At 40.9% G+C, this 19,453-nt stretch overlaps 1 protein-coding gene across 4 annotated transcripts in view; it reads left to right on the top strand.

Moving 5' to 3' along the window:
* Window positions 1-1,459: 1,459 nt before the first annotated feature.
* Window positions 1,460-19,453, top strand: part of CPEB4 (cytoplasmic polyadenylation element binding protein 4) — a 104,885-nt gene continuing 86,891 nt past the window's right edge. The window contains exons 1-2 of one of the 4 annotated variants that reach the window (XM_053295327.1): window positions 1,460-1,958; window positions 2,301-4,365. In XM_053295327.1, coding sequence (XP_053151302.1) covers window positions 3,241-4,365 — 1,125 coding nt within the window. In that variant the 5' untranslated portion in view covers window positions 1,460-1,958; window positions 2,301-3,240. The remainder of the gene's footprint in view (window positions 1,959-2,300; window positions 4,366-19,453) is intronic. The other 3 variants (XM_053295328.1, XM_053295329.1, XM_053295330.1) reach the window with 3 other exon arrangements.

Below are 19,453 nucleotides of genomic sequence, written 5' to 3'. Positions count from 1 at the left end.
TGCTAGAAGAGTGCAGGAAAATACTATTTAAAATTCACAGAGGCTTGACCGCATTGCACAATAGCAGAACAAAGTGTAATTGTTAAGTTAGTTATCATTAAGTTAGCAATGGGGCTTTGTATGATCAACATGTATACAGCTACATTTTCATAAGTGGAAAAAGATTTGCAATGAAGTACTTTGAAAAGCAAAAACACATAAACAAATAATACAAACAATCAAGAGATGCAAACAGGAGTATTGTGGACATATCTTCAGAGGAGTAAAATATCAAATACCACAACTAACGCTAGAAGGAAAGCTAGCAGGAAAAAGAGCAAGAGGAAGGAGGAGGAAGGGATAGATAGATGACCTGGAAGACACATGAAAAGGGAGAAGCTAAGGAGGCTGGTCCTTACTGTAAAATTGCATTAACTGGAAATACCATGCTCACAAAATCATATGACACATCAGAAAAATAAAACACATCTACACTCACACAATATAGCAACCGAGATGCTTTCCCTACTTTTCTATCAGTGAAACAAAGACATAGGGAAAATCTAGTTGTTAGATGGGGTTTTAGAAAGTTTAAATTTTCCCCTCCTCATAAGCCTCATTTTCATCCTCATCCATGGAAGGTATAAAAGTGCTACAAAGCAGGTTGGTGGAGTATGATGACCTTTTCTGCATTCTTCCCAAATAGGTATAGAAAATACCACACCAATCACTAAAGTCTCCTCTCAAGGCCCTTGCTTATTGGCCTGTAAATACATGTTTAGAATTTAAATCCCACTTTCCCCCAAGTGTAGGGGATAAATTAGGATGAAAACTGGTGGCCTGAAAACAAGGCTCCTCCTTGAAAGCAAAACTACTGGAAAGGCTCCTTTTTAAAACCTCAACACGTTTGTGCCAGTCTTGTGAGATCAGAAAACGACCAGTTCCTTTACAAGAATACCCCTCTCTAGTTTTTCTTCCAGGAGATCACTTTCAAATATACCATCCTGGAGAGAATCTATCTACGTGATCGTTAAGAGTCGACACCGACTTGATGGCACACTTAATCAATCAAATCTATCAATCAATGCAGCTTTAATTCTCATCTCACCAAATAATGAAACTATCAGGAATTATTTTAACCAATAAAAAGCTCGAATCTGCCATAGTCAAAAATGGCTGCCACAATTTCAGAAGTTAGAACAGCCATAATTTTAGAAGTCCCCACAGCTTTTTGACCGAAACCAACATGTCTGCTTAGTTTCTCTAAGGAAAAAGAAGGGTGCCCGAGACAAAGATGGCGAAGACAACCAGCGCCATCAAATTACCCTGACGCAAAACGGCCGCCTGTGTCTTTTGAGACTAGGAAGAGGCCGCCCTGAGTCGGGGGGGGGGGAGGGGGCGTGGCGGCTGCCGGAGAAGGGAGCCCGCGGGGGGGGGAGAGGAGGGAGGAGGCGTGGCCTTTATGAACCGGAAGTGCCGCGCTGCTTCTCTCCAGCTGGTTGTCATTTCGGTCAGAGGCTCGGTCCTGTGGAGAAGACGAAGTAGGAGGCGGCGGCGGTGGTGGCGGCGACAACGACGACGACTGAGGTGGCCGGGCCGAGGCGGCGAACTGGTGGATTGACAGAGTAGCCCAGCGCCTCGCGACCTAATAGGAGCCTCCCGCCTGATAAACGATTGTTTTACATGAGGGGCAAAGAACGACGCCGGGAGGAGCCGAGGCGGGGGAGCAGCAGCCGCACCGGAGCATCGGCAGGGGGAGGAAAGGCAGGACCCCTGGGAGCCGCCGCCGCCGCTGCCGCCACCCCCGCCGCCAGATCGCACGCAAGAGCCCGGCTCGAGATCGCCCCTCCCTTCTCTCCCTCCACCGAGCGATCCTCGTGACCCTCCTCCCTTGAGAAACCGGCTCCCATGGGGGAGAGAGGGGCCCGGTCCCCCGCCAGCGCCGTCCCCTCCCCGCCGGAGACTGCTCCCCTTCTGAGGTAAAGTCCTTCCTACCCTTCTCTCGGAGGGAGTGAAATCTCTACTCTGCTCTATGCGCTCCCCAACACGCACTCCAAGGACGGCAGCAGCCCTATATGCCCCCCCCCCGCGCACTTCGACGCAGGCATGTCTGGAAGAGGCTTTCCCCCACCCTAAATATTCTCCTTAGGACTATTCCGCCCCCCCACCCCGCAAACCACCCCGCCGCGTAATATATTATTTTGTTGTTGGCTTAGAAAATTACAAAGTCTAACCTATGCTTTCCAGGTTCCCTTCTCGTTTCCCTCCCCACCCCAAGCACTTGACTGCTGATTTTCTGAGGTGAAAATTTTCCTCTGCAGGCAGCCAGGATTCATCTGAAGGACACACAAATATCGGATCATACATAATAGGAGGCGAGCTTGGAAAAGCAGCAACGCAGTAACCAGGAACCCACCCAACCAGCAGCGGCAGCAAGAATCCACCCTCCTCCTGCACAACTCAATCTGTACACATACACACACCACACTCTGAATGCCAATGCCTAGAGATTAAACAAGGGGGGGAAATTCTCGTTCCCCTCTTTATATAGAAAGGACTTGTCAGAAGGGCATCTGCGTTGAGCATATTATACACACAGTACTACAAGGCAAAGGCAGTAGCTGCTCAGGGTGGGGAGGGGGGAATCCCTCCTGTTCAACTCGCTCCCTTTTTGAAATCCTGAGGTAAATCTTTTCCATTTTCAACAGCAAAGACTGTTAGAATAGTACACAAATATATATTAGATTATATAGAATTTATTAAATTATTCCAGATTTAAATATATATTTTTTGGAGCTGTGAAGGCGTGGGGAGCACCAGATGTCATGTTATCTTTTTTTCATTAATGTGTACATGAGCAGGTTGAGGCTGTTGATAAGGCAAAAACAGGATAGTTAAAAAAAAAAAAAATCCCACAAACCTCTTAATTTGGTTCCCAGGAGTTTTCCTTCATCCCCACTTCATTCTTGTGCATTTCCTTTTCGGAAAAGGAAGCCTCTTATTTTGTTAACCAAAGATTTACTTTCATTCCTTCCAATTAAAGGAAGGAAGCAACACAAATTGACCCATGTCAATATTTTAAGTGATCTCATTTATAAGAAACCAGGAATAATATCCAAATCAGATATCTCAATTGCGTAGGTGGAAAAGAAAGGGGTAGATCTGTAACAAAAAATATTTCTATTCCCTTGCTCTAGTAGTAGAAGAAAAACATTTTAAGGATCTTTTTTTCTTTCCAGGCAGAATTCAAATCCTAAATAAATGGGGGATTACGGGTTTGGAGTGTTAGTGCAAAACAACACTGGGAGTAAGTCAGCTTTTCCAGTCAGATTTCATCCACATCTGCAGCCTCCACACCACCATCAAAATGCAACACCCAGCCCTGCTGCTTTTATAAATAACACAGCTGCCAATGGCAGTAGTGCTGGGTCAGCTTGGCTCTTTCCTGCTCCAGCTGCCCATAACATTCAGGATGAGATTCTGGGGTCAGAAAAATCTAAAACTCAGCAACAGGAAAAGCAAGACTCCCTAGAAAAACAGCAGCTTTCCCCTAGTCAAAGTCAGGAAGCAGGCATGCTGCCTGAATCTGAGAAAGCTAAATCTGAAGAAAACCAAGGTGATAATTCTTCTGAGAATGGCAATGGGAAAGAGAAAATAAGAATAGAATCACCAGTATTAACGGGATTTGATTATCAAGAGGCGACAGGGCTAGGTACTTCAAGCCAGCCCTTGACATCTACTGCATCTTCTCTGACTGGTTTCAGTAACTGGTCAGCAGCTATAGCTCCTTCTTCTTCAACAATAATTAATGAAGATGCGAGTTTCTTCCACCAGGGAGGGGTCCCTCCTGCTTCAGCTAATAATGGTGCTCTGCTGTTTCAGAATTTTCCACATCATGTCAGTCCTGGCTTTGGAGGTAGCTTTTCTCCTCAGATTGGACCCCTCTCTCAGCATCACCCTCATCACCCCCATTTTCAGCATCATCACAATCAGCATCAACAACAGAGGAGGTCTCCTGCAAGCCCTCATCCACCTCCATTTACACATAGAAATGCTGCTTTTAATCAACTGCCTCATCTTGCTAATAATCTTAATAAACCACCTTCTCCATGGAGCAGCTACCAAAGCCCATCACCTACACCATCTTCTTCATGGAGTCCTGGTGGTGGTGGTGGATATGGTGGGTGGGGAGGGTCTCAAGGGCGAGACCACCGCAGGGGACTGAATGGAGGAATAACGCCCCTGAACTCCATCTCACCCTTGAAGAAGAATTTTCCAAGTAATCATATCCAGTTACAGAAATATGCACGGCCCAGCTCCGCTTTTGCTCCAAAATCTTGGATGGAAGACAGTTTGAACAGAGCTGACAATATCTTTCCTTTTCAGGTAAGATTATTTTACTGATACTAGGTTAAAAAATATGAATGGTAAAAGGTTGCATAATCCATCCAGTATGTCTTTATTTTGCATTGTTCCCATTATTGGAACTGCATAATTGAAAACCTAATTTTAAAAATTTAAAGTTTCATGATTGCTCATCTGTGAAAAATGAAAATTCTTTAAATAACTATAGTCAGAGCACATCTATTTTATAGATAGTTTACTGTCAAATTAATGCACCTGATCAATAAAATAGTTGCAACAGTAATTATTGCAATGATCCCTGTCATTGGGATGAATAAAGTCCTAAAACACCAAAACTGTATATCTAAGGCTTGCCTTTTAGCAATTTGGCAATTGTGTTCTTGAGCAATAAATTATTGGATCCTGAAATTAGGTGATGGGTATTTTAGGTCTCTAGTCTTGCATTACAGAATTTCTTTTTGACTTGATCTGACTACTTATGTACAGTTTTCAAATGTTCTCTTATTACATGTTGAGCTTGTTTCTGCTAGCAAGGGCAATAGATTTTGGTGGTAGATTGCAAGTCATTACTAAAAATAGATGTGGACTAACTTCAGATGTTGGCCTGTTGTCTCCTAACCTTATGCTGTCAGGAAATAGGCTTCTGTCCTCAAATGTACTGACATTTTCCCTCTAGTTTGTAGAAGTAAATTGCCATTATAAATTGCAAGCCAGGTAATGCAATGAAAATCTGGACAATAACAGTTGTTTGTGTTAGGTTGATTTAGTTTATAGATTGGATCTTAAATTCTAAGGATTAATGGGTGGGGTGTTGAAGAAGCAGCAGCAGGAAAGATTGCAAAATTTCTAGCCATGGTATGAGCAGAAATGCAATGTGACCTACTTTTGTTGTAATTTGGGATGAGAAAACTGGTAGATCACAAGAAATGCATAGATGTTAAACATAGTCTTAAAGACCGAAATATATTTCATAATCTAGTTATACTGCACAGAAAACTGACATTTCTTGTACTATCTGGCTTGTACAGCTCTCCAGTAAGAGCACTCTTCATTAGTGAGGTTTTTTAGTTCATGCTGCATTGCCAGAAGTCTTGAAATAATTGTAAAGACTGGAAGCAATATAAAGGTCTATGTAGAGTACCAAATTTAAGCACAGAAACCATTAGTATAAGGAGTCAGCTGGAGTCGGTCTTCGTGAGTTTCACTGCAGCAAGGTTTGGCTCTGTTTAATTCATTCTGTATCATAATAATGTAACAGAGGTACACTGTGAGTGACACTGTGTGTCCTTATAGTTTAAGGTCTTAAACCTTTGGATGTCAGTGGTAGATACTTTGGGATGCAGACACTTTAAAAATGGCAAGCAATTTCTTGATTGCTACACTGCATTGGGAATTATGTTCCCAACACATAGCACTGTGATATCTTATTGTGATAAAAAATAATTTGTAGTGGTATGTTGGTGTCTGTTTACATAAGCAATAGACTGAAGACCCTGTCAAAACCAAGTCAGTCATTGTCTTGTGCCAAGTAAAAGAAAAACATTTTGATGAAAGCAGTTTGTCATGATTACTTGTGTTATGTGCAGGATACCAAAACGAGAGCCCAGTATTTCAGATCCAGAATTCTCCCTGCAATGAATTTCACAATAATTTGCATTTGCAGTATGAAATCCATAATGCTTTTTCATGCACTCAGAACACTGGCTTGCCTCAAATTCCACAAAAAAACAAATAAGTTGGTGCTGGACTTTCTTATTGTGAAGAATATATATGTGATTCAAAGCAATTTTTTTTTTTAACGAAGTATGTGTATGAGGTTTAATAGAAATGGAGGGCCCTAAAGTCAGCAGTTCTGCTCTGCAACTCCAGTTGCTAGAATCTGCTTGAGTCCATGTTTAGTACCATAGCTTGTATAGTCATGGCTGCTGTAATAGGAAGAATGGCTCAAATAGACATTACTTGTTCCTGATTAACCTCATTTGCTTACTAACCTCATATGACTTTAATGTATCTATACACAAGTTGGTTCCTAATATAACTGTGGTTGGCTCTTCTGTAAAGAGGGAATTAGCAATGTTTATATAAATATAATCATTACAGAACCACCACTGCCGCCGCCGCCCTGGGGTCAGGGAAACTAGCCTTATCTGAAAACTTTGTGAAATACAGAAGTGCATATCCCCAAGGAGGGACTGTGTCTTGCAACAAAAAATCCTATGGTATAGATACAGTGCTGTTTTGTTTTGTTTTTTAAATGATGTTGCATAGTGTTGTGAATATCTAACAAGAACTGTCTTTAAATGTATGCTTTAGTTTGTTATGACACAGAGCATAGATCTAGAGTCTTGCTGTTAAGAAGAAGATGGTAATAGATTGGTAAGACACATTCCAGAGAAAAGTCCTGTGGCTGGTGTGTTGGACTTGGATCTTGGAATCGTGGATTCAGATTTGATTCTTATTGTTTGGTGCTGTATAAATGCTTAGGCCTGAGTTCTTCTGGCTCGTAATGAGAATAAAGATTTCAAGCTGAAAGTAGCTGTGAGGATAAATCCAGTTCTTCTCACCCTGAGCCTTAGCATGGCAGGACAGTGTTTCAAGTGCTTCAGGCAATTGAAGTTGGTCCAATGCCAAGATTTATGTCCAGTTACAGGACTCAATCCTGCCCCTAGCAGCAGCTATTGGCACTGTTGTGCCACTGTTTTTCCCATATGGGATGCTGCAGTGCTACATGGAAGTTCTTGTACTATGCTGCTGAGAGGGGTCTCCACCAGCTCCATTACAAAACTTTTGCTGGTTTTCTTTCTCCCCCCAGATCCCTGGAGCTGTGAAAGCTAGCAGAATGCTTGCCTCTGATTAAGATACCTACTATAGCTGTAGCAATGTAAACATATGTTTGGATTGCTTGCAACTAAAGCAAATCTTCACAAGTTCAAACAGTAAATATAGCACTGTATTGTAAAACAACTGTGCAAGTTGCTGCCAGTGGCATTTGCTTGTAGTGAAGAGGTAAGGAGTAAAGAACAATTTCATATGGATGTTTTTTTCCTGCCTGTCTGTCTGTATGCTAGCTGTTTAAAGCTAGATATGGTAGAGTCAAATGTTCCTCTAGAAATACCACCCAGTGCTATCTAGAGTGTGTTTGTGGCTCTTTGAATCCCCCTTCTGTGTTAAAGGCCAGTGCTAGGGCCCTAAAGGGAGAGGAGAGCTGCAGAAGGAGCCAGTGCAGCCTGCATTGCAGTTTCCAATACAGAAACACAGTGCAGAGGCTGTATGTGTGGCTTGCTCTCCCTCTTTTGCTTTAAAAGCCAGTAATACTTCAAAATGGAGAGAGCCTTGCAAACAGCTGACAAGGTGCTGGGTATGTCTGGCTTGGCAACTATAGTGAGATGTCCATATTACTAGATCTGGTCTCAGATGCTGGGGTCAGGTCTTTGGGATAGCAAAGTGATGGAAGCAGACAGCGGAAGATTGACTACTCCATAGCTATCTGCCATGCTATTATAAAATCAAAGATATCACAATGTTACTATTGCAGAAATAATGTCTGATATTTTTCAATTATGCTTCCCTTGACTGTATACTGGTAGTATGATCTGCTTATTGATCTCAACATACTTGAACATCTTCAATATAGTTTACTGAGGAGATAATCAGTGAGGTGCTTTGAACACCTTGAAACGTTGCGCATATATATATATATATATATATATATATATATATAAATAATATATATATATAAATTTTATATATATATATATATATATATTTATTTATTTTCTAGTTCTACTTTGCAATCCTTCTATGTTCATTTTTAGAGAGACACACAAGTGCAAATTAGTCACTCAACAGAGCTGAAAACAAAAGTCTGTTTTAACTCCAGATTAGTTTCATATTTAATTTAAAAACCTTCACTTTTTTTGGTCCTTTTATCAAGTGCTGCTGACACTTTTATCAAGTGTTTGCCCTCCAGCTTAGAGCTCAGTATATATCTAATAAATCAATGAAGAAAACAAATCTGTTCGTAAAACTAGAGCTCTGTCTTTTGCTACTATTTGGGTATCTGAGGGAAAAGTTGGAATTGCTGTGAAACCTTAAAAACCCCTAATTTATTATCTGCCTCCCCCACCCACCCCCACAATCACCTTTGGAGGTTAGCAGTATAATGGGCTTTGCCATCCCAATTTGTTCTTATTGATACCTAGTGTTCAAATTTGCAAAGACTTGTTTTTTTGCTATATTCCTTATAGAAGTGCCTATAAAGGAAGTTAAGGCTGAGATGGAAAAACACATCCTTGATGGTAGGCAGAAGCCTACGTTATAAAAGGCGCAGTTATACAGCTATTTCAGTAGATTGCTGCTATCGTGTGAGTTATCCTAGTGGAATTAGTTAATTCATCTATTTAATACACTCAACTTTTTGCCATTAAAGGAACATTTCAAGCAAAAGTTCACTCCTGAAACAGAATTCCCCCCCGCCCCATGAGTAGTCTCGCATCTGTAGGGTTGCTTATACATAATTGGCTCCTCATAGTACTCAAGGTATATATTGTGCTATGAGTAAGGCCTCGATGAATATCTTCTTGTCTCCAAAAAGTTGCTTAAGATTTTTACAGTTTGCTACGTTAAATAATGAAAAGTTGACCGGATTTTTAAAATAGATTATGAACAATCTTTTTTTATTTTTTTGCAAAGTTTTGGTAAAATGCTATATATATTTTAAAAATGGCTACCACTTTGTGGAATCCTTCCTGTCCTTGAACTTGTTCTTGATATCAGTTTTAAGAAGTTTTTAAAATTATTCCCTCTGTTCTATAACTTAAGAGAAGAACTTCAGAACATAGGAAGCTGCTTTATACTGCGTCAGACCGTTGGTCCATCTAGCTCAGTATTATCTACACACACAAGAGTCTCTCCCAGCCCTTGCTTGGAGATACCAGGGAGGGAACTTGGAACCTTCTGCATGCAAGCATGCAGATGCTCTTTCCAAAGTGGTCTCATACCCTGAGGGGAGTATCTCACAGATAGTCTCTCATTCAAATGCAAACCAGGGTGGGCCCTGCTTAGCAAAGGAGACAATTCATGCTTGCTATAGTCACCTTAAGTGGTGCAGCAGGGAAAATGCTTGACTAACAAGTTGAAGGTTGCTGGTTTGAATCCTCGCTGGTACTATATTGCGCAGCAGCAATATAGGAAGATGCTGAAAGGCATCATCTCATACTGTGTGGGAGGAGGCAATGGTAAACCTTTCCTGTATTCCACCAAAGAAAACCACGTGGCTTTGTGGGTGCCAGAAGTCGAAATCGACTTGACAGCACACTTTACTTTACCCTAAGACCAGCTTTTTTCCTTTGTTTAGATGGCTAGCATGAAACTATGAGGACAGCGAGGTATATTTTATGCTGCCCAAGTAGGCCCAGATTGGCTTCAGTGCATGCTTTTTAACTAGGTGTACATTTGCTGGCGTGTCTCAAACCAATCATGACTGCATGGACATGTGACCTAATCATCAACCTATCAAGGTAAAACTTTTGGGCTGTTGCAAACTCAAACTTGTTCAGCAAGAGTTAGGTGGTTTTGATATAGGCAGTAAAAGCTTTTATTGGATTTCCCCTCTCCTATCTTCATCTACATGAAACTGAAGTGTATCGAAGAATCTCTGTTTACAGTGTTGTGGTTATTGATATGTGATGTTGGACTGCTCTAGAAACAAATGCTTTCTCCCCCACTCCATGTTGTTCTAACTTCCCTCCTTTCTGTAAGTTTTCAGTGCAGTGGAGCTTTGTAAACCGCCTAGAGTCTTCGGTAGTGGGCGGTATACAAATACATTAAATAATAAGCTTAAATGAGGAAGATGTGACTGTGGAAGGTGGCTGGTGGGTGGCAGCTGAGACAGCATGAGGTCTTTCTTGCCCCAGCCCCACCTTGCTGAAACATCTTACAACTTTTAAATTGTTTGAAGGGGTTTTTTTTGGTAAAGCGGAGGATGCATGCATGTACCATTTAAAAGGGGAGCAGGAAGAGACAGCACCTTAGGCTCATAAGCAGCAGGGGGAAAAGATGGCCAATTTATTATTGGATCTCCAGCTTTCTTTGTGCTGCAAGTTGTGATACTGGATATATATATAACTAGGAGAATCAACATTCATAGCTCTTTATGTTCTCTACCGATGTCTTTGGCCATATATAGCCAACTGGCTTATGAGGAAATTGAGCCATTCCATCTTGGAATGGTGAACATGTGGAACCTTCTAGTCACTCACTAAAAACTGCTCAGTTAGAATTCCTGTTATTTATTTATTTATTTTAAACATGTATATACTGCCCAAAATGCAAGTCTCCGGGCGGTTCACAACAAAACAAGAACAGATAAGATTAAAACATCACAACAATTAAAATTTAAAATGTTAAAACTATTAAAAACTGAATTAAAACAATATCTAATTAAAAGTGTGGATGAACAAATGTGTCTTGACTGCCTTTTTAAAAGTTGTAAGAGATGTGGAGGCTCTTCTTTCAGCAGGAAGTGTGTTCAAAAGTCTTGGGGCAGCAGTGGAGAAGACCCGTCCCTGAGTAGCCACCAGATGAGCCAGTGGCAACTGCAGACGAACCTCTCCAGATGATCTCAATGGACGGTGGTTCATAGTGAAGAAGGTGTTCTCTTAAATACCCAGGGCCCAAGTTGTTTAGGGCTTTATTGGTTATAAATCAAAACCTTGTATTTTGCCCGTAAACTTATTGGCAAACAGTGTAGATCTTTTATGATGGGAGTGATATGGTCTCTCTGAGATGACCCAGAGACCAACCTGGCTGCCACATTCTGGACCAACTGCAATTTCTGGACTACGTACAGAGGCAGCCCCACATAGAGTGCATTGCAGTAATCAAGTCTGGAGGTGACCCGCAAATGTACTACCGTTCTGAGGTCATTTATCTCAAGAAATGGACGCAGCTGACGTATCAGCCGAAGATGATAAAAGGCACCTCTGGCCGCTGCCTCAACCTGGGACACCAGGGAGAAGTTTGTGTCCAGAAGCACCCCCAAACTGCGTACCTGTTCCTTCTGGGGAAGTGTGACCCCATCCAGAACTGGCAGATCAAAATCATCTCCTGAGTTCCGACCCCACACAATAAGTACCTCCGTCTTATCTGGATTCAGTCTCAGCTTGTTACCTCTCATCCAGCCCATCACTGTCTCCAGGCAGACATTTAGGGAGGTTATGCCTTCTGAAGATGTTGACATGGAGAAAAAGATTTGGGTGTCATCAGCATGCTGATAACACTCTGCAGCAAATCTCCTGATGATCTTACGCTTTGGTATAACTAGAAATTAAGACAAACGTGAAGAAAAATGGGGTTGGATGGTTAATAATGGACACTGTACTGAGGCATTAAGTAGTTCTGAAAAAATTCTGGCTCCTAAGGTTGTCTAGGCATCTATTAGTTGGGAATACTTTTCCAGTTGTAGCCTTATGCATTCTTATATGTTACAATTTTTAGGTGACAATTTCCGAACTCCAAAGCTCATTTGTCAGTATTTGTGTTAAGTGTACTGTACAATGTTGTAGATCACCATGTGAAGGACATAAAATATGGTGGGGGGACATATGCTTATCTGATAATGCTTCAGTTAAATTGCTTGCATAATTGTTGCAATAAATGCTGTTACCAATGCCTTAATCTTCAAAGAGTTCTTACTTTAAAAGATTTGCCACAACCTTTGCTACAAGCAAGTTGGTCACACCCAGGCAGGCTTTTGATTCTACAGTGTTTGGCTTTCATGTTGACAACTTATGAGTGAGACTGTTTCCCAAGGTGAGGCAATGTAGAAACTTGCAACAGCAACTGTTTAGGTGATGTAGGTATGCACTGTAGCACACTCTGAGGTCATGCATACGACTTTGCCAGGGAGGGAGGGAGGGCTACCTTCTCTGGCAGACGAGCAGCCGCCATTCTCCCCTCCGCCCGACAATGTGCCCTCACAAGCAGTGGTGTGGTGGAGGGAGACGCTGGGAGCTGGAGGATTCACCCCTCCTCCCACATCCCAGGGTGCCTCAGGATATGAGTGTGGTGGCTGCTCTAGTTAGAGCAGCCACCACGCTCGGCATGGCCACTCCTCTCTCCCCTCAGCTCGCTGTTGGAAATGACTGGTGTCGGGGTGGGGCTGGGGGAGGTTCGCTTAACCTAAGCTAAATGCTAGGTTTGAAAGTGGGGCTTGTTTCAGCTCTAGGAGCGAGCTCACTCCGGCGCTTCACATGCGCAGCCTAACCCAGGCTGGGATGCCTTAGCCTGGGTTAGGCTGCATGTGTGAATACCCTTACTGAATGTCAGTACGCTTTGCCTAGGTAGGAGTAGAGAGAAGTAGTTGAGATCATTGGGTCCATCAAAGGAGCATCTTGTGTTGTGAGAGAGTATTCCAAAGGCCCTATTTTTCAACACTTGTCCTCTTGCTGAATTATTGTACAAATGCAAAATCCAGTGCCAGTGTCTCCAATCTGGCCCTTTACAGGAGAGGTCACAGGGGATGTGATCTTTCATTCTAAACACTGTTGTGCTTCTACAGCATTGCAGATGCAAAAGTTGAAGTTTGACTGTTAGGTGGTAGTGTGTGCAGCATGCAAGCAGTCTGCCAGTTGTTGCAGAAGCTGCTGCTGGTATTCTAAAATGGGATTTATATAAAAGTGTCTGAAAGCTAAGATGTGCTGTAATCATTTTTGGATCCTCCCCCACCCCCTGGTACACTCAAGAGTGTCACAGTGCTTACTCTGCATGTAAAACGTGTCTTGGGAGTAGGCAGTCTTGAATACTCCCTTCAGAGTTTTTTGTCTGTTGAAAAGAGTCCTTATCCAATCTGAACCATGATTTAAAATGGATTCATCTTGTCTTTGTAACTACACTGAATATAAAAACAGACTTATTTTAGGGATTGGTACATTGTGGGTGAAACAAGAACTAACGTAAATTGGAGTCAAAACTAGTTATGCAACCCAGGAATTAAAATATCTGTTCTGTTGCACATCTAGATACCCTAATATGCTGTGGTATGCATCTTTTAAATGATTTCTAAACAGCCTTGAAGGAAAAGCACCTAAGCTTTTTTAAAAAAATGGAATAATTACATTACAGTGTAGTAAGCAAAACCTTACTTAAACAAATAACTGCTCATTGATGGCCAAAATAAGATAGCAATGTTTCAATTTACAAAAACCTGTGAATTTTAATGAATTTCAAATAAGCTTCTTGTATTTTGACTAACTTCACAAAGCAGTATGGTGATACTGGTGTGTCTCTGAGAAACAGCTGCTATCTCCTTATCTGTTGACAGCCTTCTATTCTCTAATGGGATAATGTAGTTATTTAGTAATGCATCTTTATTAGCCAGGCTCTTATTAGCACAGTTACTTGCTTGTTCCTTTGTAGATTTTTCCAATTCAGTATCCTTTAAACCATCTGTTAAAGGATATAGATATAAATATAAATATTTTAACTTTAATTTTTAAAATGTGATTTTTATGGAATTGTGTATTAACTTTTTGTAAGCCACTTTGGGATGTCTTCTCAAAGGCAGTATAAAAACTGAACCAATCAATCAATATGTTATTAAAAACCTGCATTAAGTAAAACATAATATCTTGTTCATTCAGGGAGGTGTGGCGAAGGCAGTCCACCAGAGAACATCGTTCTTCTCTTGGTGGTGGTGGTCTTTGTGCAAGGGGCAGGGGACTAGAGATGGAGTAAAAATAAATGCTGTCAAATATGCAGGGTGTGTGTGCGTGCCCCCCCACGTATGCCTGCACACACACATGTACGTATTGCAAAGGGGGAAGCACACTAAAAACATGCAGTCATTCTTCATTTTTGACAGGCAGTGCATGGGTTTTTGTATTTTGGTATCCATACCAGAGTTCAAATATCCTGTAGGACGGGCTGGCCCTTAAAAGCTAAATCAAGTTTTGAGTTCAGCAGTGGATTCATTGATTTGCCCAAAGCCACACTGTGCCCTACCTACATACAGAGTAAGGCCAAACTACGCATTTAGAAATGTATCATGGTACAACTTTCCTGGTACTGTACCATTTCAGAATGAACACATTAAACTACCTTATTTGTCTTGACAAGCAGCAGTTTTCCAAGGTTTTGGTTAAAGGTCTTTCTCAGGTACCTGAGATCCTTTAAAAATGTGGGCGATTGAGCAAAGGTTTTGCTTCACAGAGCTGCATGGTTCCCTTTTTGAATTTTTAAATCATGTGACAAAATGTGGGTGTGCAAGTAACTTGCACATCTGTTTTTTTTTCCACATTATGTGAATCCACCCTAAGGTTATTCCTGGACATCCACTTACATGAGAACAGTTTTTTAACAGACATAGGATATTTCTCAATGTGGAAAAGTACCTTGATTAAAGAGGTGGGATTGATTTCTTTGTATTGAACTTGTACCTTCAATTAACCTGTTCATTGCTTGTTCACAAAGTTAAATACATACTGGCTAAAGTGTTAGTTGCTTTTTGAACTAAATGTATAATATTGGAATTATCAGCTTGATCTGCTGCCCTCCTTGTACTGCTTTGTATGTTACAGCATAGCTAAGTCCACAAGCTTCCACCACTTCATCTTCTGTGACACTTGAAGGGTGTTAATATGTCTGAAAACATACAGCAAACAGCCCTCTGACTTGGCAGTGGATCCAGGGTGAATGTTTACCACGTCTTCAGACATGTGAACTCTGTTCAAAACTTTCAAAAAAATATGATTGAACAGAGGCAGGAGGTATATACTGTATTATATTTCTTCTTGGTAATAAGACTCTCCCTCTGCTCCCCCCCCCCCCAGCTTTGCATATGGCAGAACAATGCATTTTTTGCTAGTAAAACTATCCAGGCCTTAGTTTCAGGACACTGTGAAATATCCACCTGGAAATGTGTGTTGTGCTCATTTTATGGAAAATGTTTATAATGTTTACAGGAGGGTATCTGTAACTGTCTTTGTTGGCTTTCTTAAACCAAAATTTTAAGGAATTTTAGGTATTTTAAGGATTGAGTATTCCCATAGGTGGAAATGGCAGAATAATAAGAAAAGGAACAACAACAGATCCAGATTAAATCAATGTGTTTCAAAATTGGATAGAAGGAACAAAAAGCTTGTGAAAAATAGGGAGTGCTGTGTTAGTCCCCAGGACCTGGCTTATCAGGCAGAAGATTCTACTAGACAGCCCTTACCCAATGTGTGAGATTAGTTGGGTAAAGAGGCACTGGTCCTTCTCATTTTTTTCATCTCTGCAGAATGAGATTTGTTCTGGGTGGCAGTATCAAGGCAGTGTGTGCACACATGCATTCAGAATGGGGCCTTCCTGATTCAACCTGAGCGGGATCTAAAATGAACTGAGCGGACATCCAAAAATTTGTGAGCGTGCACACGCCTTAGAGCGTGGAACAATGGTAAGAGGCCAGTGAGGAATAGTCATCCTCTGGGAACTTCATATACCTCTTTGGAATAGTTGAGCGGTCACTGAAACCCATGACTCTTAAGAATATGCCTGCTACATTGTTGGCTGCTGATACGTTTCCAGGCAAAATACAAGGTGCTGGTTATTAGGGGTGTGGATTTTGGAATTCTCTCGTTTCGATTTGTATCCGAATTGAAACACCCCCATTTTGTTTTGTATCCAGATTTTCTGAATCCGAATCACCCGTTTTGTTTTGTAGCCGAATTTTCAGAATCCAAATCTGAATCAATTTGGATTTTTAAAAAGGGCTCCAGGGCAAAAAGAGTGGGTGGTGGTCATAGTGTCCAATGGGTTGAAGCTACCACCCAAATTTCAAAGGAATTGGGCAAAGGGCTGATTTTTTTGTGTATGTTTCAGGATTATACATCTTTAAGAATTTTCCCATAGGGAATAATGGGGATCCCAGCAAATGTATCGCTTCACATTGAGGGGAAAGGGGTGGCCCAGAGCAGCGTGTGGTGGGTGGTAGTGCCCAATGGGTGCAAGGAAGCTACTAGAATTATTTCAAAGGAATTGGGCAAAGGGCTGATTTTTTGTGATTTGTTGAAGTTTGTGTCTTTACAATTTCTCCCATAGGGAATAATGGAGGTTTTAGCAGCCCCATAATTCCACTTGGGGGGGTACTGGGGCTGCCCGAGGGGTTGTGTAGTACACATAGGGTACCAACCACACCCATACCCACAAGTCTGTGGGGTACTGGGTTTTGTTGTTTCTGAGGTGTTCAGTGTAGATTCTCTGGTAGCGCATGGGATTTTCAGTGAAAAAGAAGAATCCACTCTCATATGCTACCAGAGAATCTACACTCAGAACACCACAGAAACAGCAGAACACAGCACCCCATGGGTTAGCAACCCTCCCCCTGGCCAGTGTAGGGTCAGTAAAGAGTGGCAAGAAGCAAAAGAGTCATGGGGAACAAGGAGGGAATTGTCAACAGGTCAGCCCATGCTTTAGGTCACCGATTGGAAGGCTGGAAGGGCAGGAAATTCAAAGAGATTTCAAACACAAAATGGAGACTCACTCAGAGATCACCACAAAATGGAGGTCCAAAACAACAAAATGTTTTGTAGCCGAAACAGGGACGTTTTGTTTTGTCTACAAAACTTTTGAATTTGGAAAATGGGTGTTTTGTCTTGTCTACAAAACACCCCAAATGGGCTGTTTTGGGTACAAAACGTTTTTTATCTGAAACGTTTTGCACATCCCTACTGGTTATTACCTATAAAGCCTTAAACAACTTAGGCCCTGGGTATTTAAGATAATCTTCGCCATGAGCCTTACCGCCTGTTAAGATCATCTGGAGAGGTTCGTCTGCGGTTGCCGCCAACTCATTTGGCGGCTACTCAGGAACAGGCCTTCTCTGTTGCTGCCCCTGGACTTTGGAATGCGCTTCTGTTGAAATAAGAGCCTCCTCATCTCTGGCAACTTATAAAAAGGCACTGAAGAAACATTTATTCACCCAGGCTTTTAATCAGATTTATGCTTTTAAATTTTTAATGCTGGGTTCAAATGATTTTAATTGTTGAATTGATTTAGTTTTGATTTTAGTTGTTTTGTTTTTATTTTGATGTAAACTGCCCTGAGCCATATATAAATCAAATAATTAATAAAAATAAAAATATAATAGGATGTAAGTAATAGGTCCAGACCTGGACTGTCCCTAGTCTTCTTGTGACTTAAGACACTTACTGAATAACTACAGAGCTGTTCTTGATAACATGAATGTAGAGAAGTGGGTTTTCTCAAAAATTTTGAATTTATCATTCATTCACTTATTTGATTTATATACCACCCTTCCAGAAATGGCTCAGGAACTGGAAAAATTTCAGGAATTGTTTTGGAATTTTTTTCTGGGAGAAAATTCCAATGCACAGTTCCCCCTTATTTGAATTTTTTCCTGTGAAAATAAACATCCTATACAAATCTTCTTGATGTGTAATATTTGGGTGGGAGTGAATCAATAGATGCTTCATATGCTTTTGTTATTTTGAAACAACTTCAAAACTTTATTTGGAAAGATTTTTTTTTTGGAACAATCAGTAAAACACATGTACCCTCTCACATTTTCTAGGTATAATCACCTGGAAAACATTAATTACAACTTTGAAATAGCTGAACTTGCATAATATTGAATTGGCATATATTCATTGCTACTAATAAATTTTATGAAAAAATGCTGGACACCCAGACTAGTATTGCATAAGTGTAGCACTGCAAATTCCAGACTCTGTCACTTGGTTGTGGGAAACGGCTAGATCTTGCTTATCTTCTGAAGTTCACTGTACATCACCAAAATTTGTCCCTAAGGGCCGTGTGACTCTTGGGACATATTTGGTGATACACAGTAGGCTTTGAAGGGAAGCGAAGACTCGTGAAAGCTGCCCCTTCCCCATATACATGACAGTGTAGTGGTAATACAGGATTTGAACTGCTTCTTGTGTGCAATGCAAGTCTGGATGTCTGCCAATGAAATTTTAGAAATCACATTTTCCATGGAAAAATTTCTACCTCTCATATGTGTGAATGCCATCCGTAACTGGCTTTTCTAGACAATTTTTGAGACATGTGGTTGAGTGTACATGGGTTTTTAAAAAGGCTAGAGAAGAAACTTGTAAATGCTGTCAGTTTGAATAAAATCGTTGGCACCATTCTTATGCTGAACAAAGCCATGATGATACCGATTAGTGGCACAGGTATGAGTTCTTGTGATCCATAGGATTAATCTGATTTTGTGTACCTGAGAGGAGCAAGTTAGAGTTCTTCCTAAAATGAAGTACAGAATTAGCATTATTTGAATACACTTAATTGTAGCTTGCACCTTTAATGTGAACCATGTTTTCAGTCTTTTTTCTTAATTCCACCTATTCCCTGTCAAGTGGGTGGTGAGAGAATATGGCTTGACTAGGACAACCTCTTGTCCATGGCTGGATCTGAAGATGGAGGCTTGACGAGTATATTTGGTTGATGAGTACTAGGGACCATTTTTAAAGATGCTTTTTACTTCTTACTTTTTGATTGAACACACTAAACCACATCTGATCAAAGCCTAATATTTTATCTGAGCCATACTACCTTATTTAATGGGAATGTGAGAGTTAATGTTCATTGTTCAGTGTGTACTCTTCTTGCCTGACCATAAAAGCAATTCAGCATCACTGTGAACTTGCCCAAGAAGGCCCCAGGTATGCACAAAATATGATTTAAACTTTATAACATATGAGATCATGAGAACAAAGTGGGGTATGTGTATATAAAATAGGATAATGGTTTATTAATTTAAGGTAGGCTCTTATGACAGCAAGCCCTTATTCTGCTTGCTTTTCTTTCCCACATCTTTAAGTCCTGCTTCTGTTTTGATTTGAAATGTCTTCTCAACATTCTGCTTGAAACATAAGCTGTGATTGGAAGAGTACCTCTAAACTTTCTCAGTATTTCCTTGAGTTCAAAAAGCAATTTTAGAGATTTGATGTGAGAACGCTTTAACAAGGAAGTAAGAGGATGCGTATATGTTATTGTAAACCACCCAGAGACAGAGGTTTGGGGCAGTATACAAATTTGATAAATAAATAAATAAAAATATACTGTACCAGCAGCATGTTCTTGTGCTTTG

Source organism: Hemicordylus capensis, chromosome 2 (assembly GCF_027244095.1).
Source record: "Hemicordylus capensis ecotype Gifberg chromosome 2, rHemCap1.1.pri, whole genome shotgun sequence".
In the NCBI taxonomy this organism is placed as follows: domain Eukaryota; kingdom Metazoa; phylum Chordata; class Lepidosauria; order Squamata; family Cordylidae; genus Hemicordylus; species Hemicordylus capensis.
The sequence above is the reverse complement of the archived record's forward strand: the minus strand, read 5'-3'. Positions and strand labels throughout refer to the sequence as shown.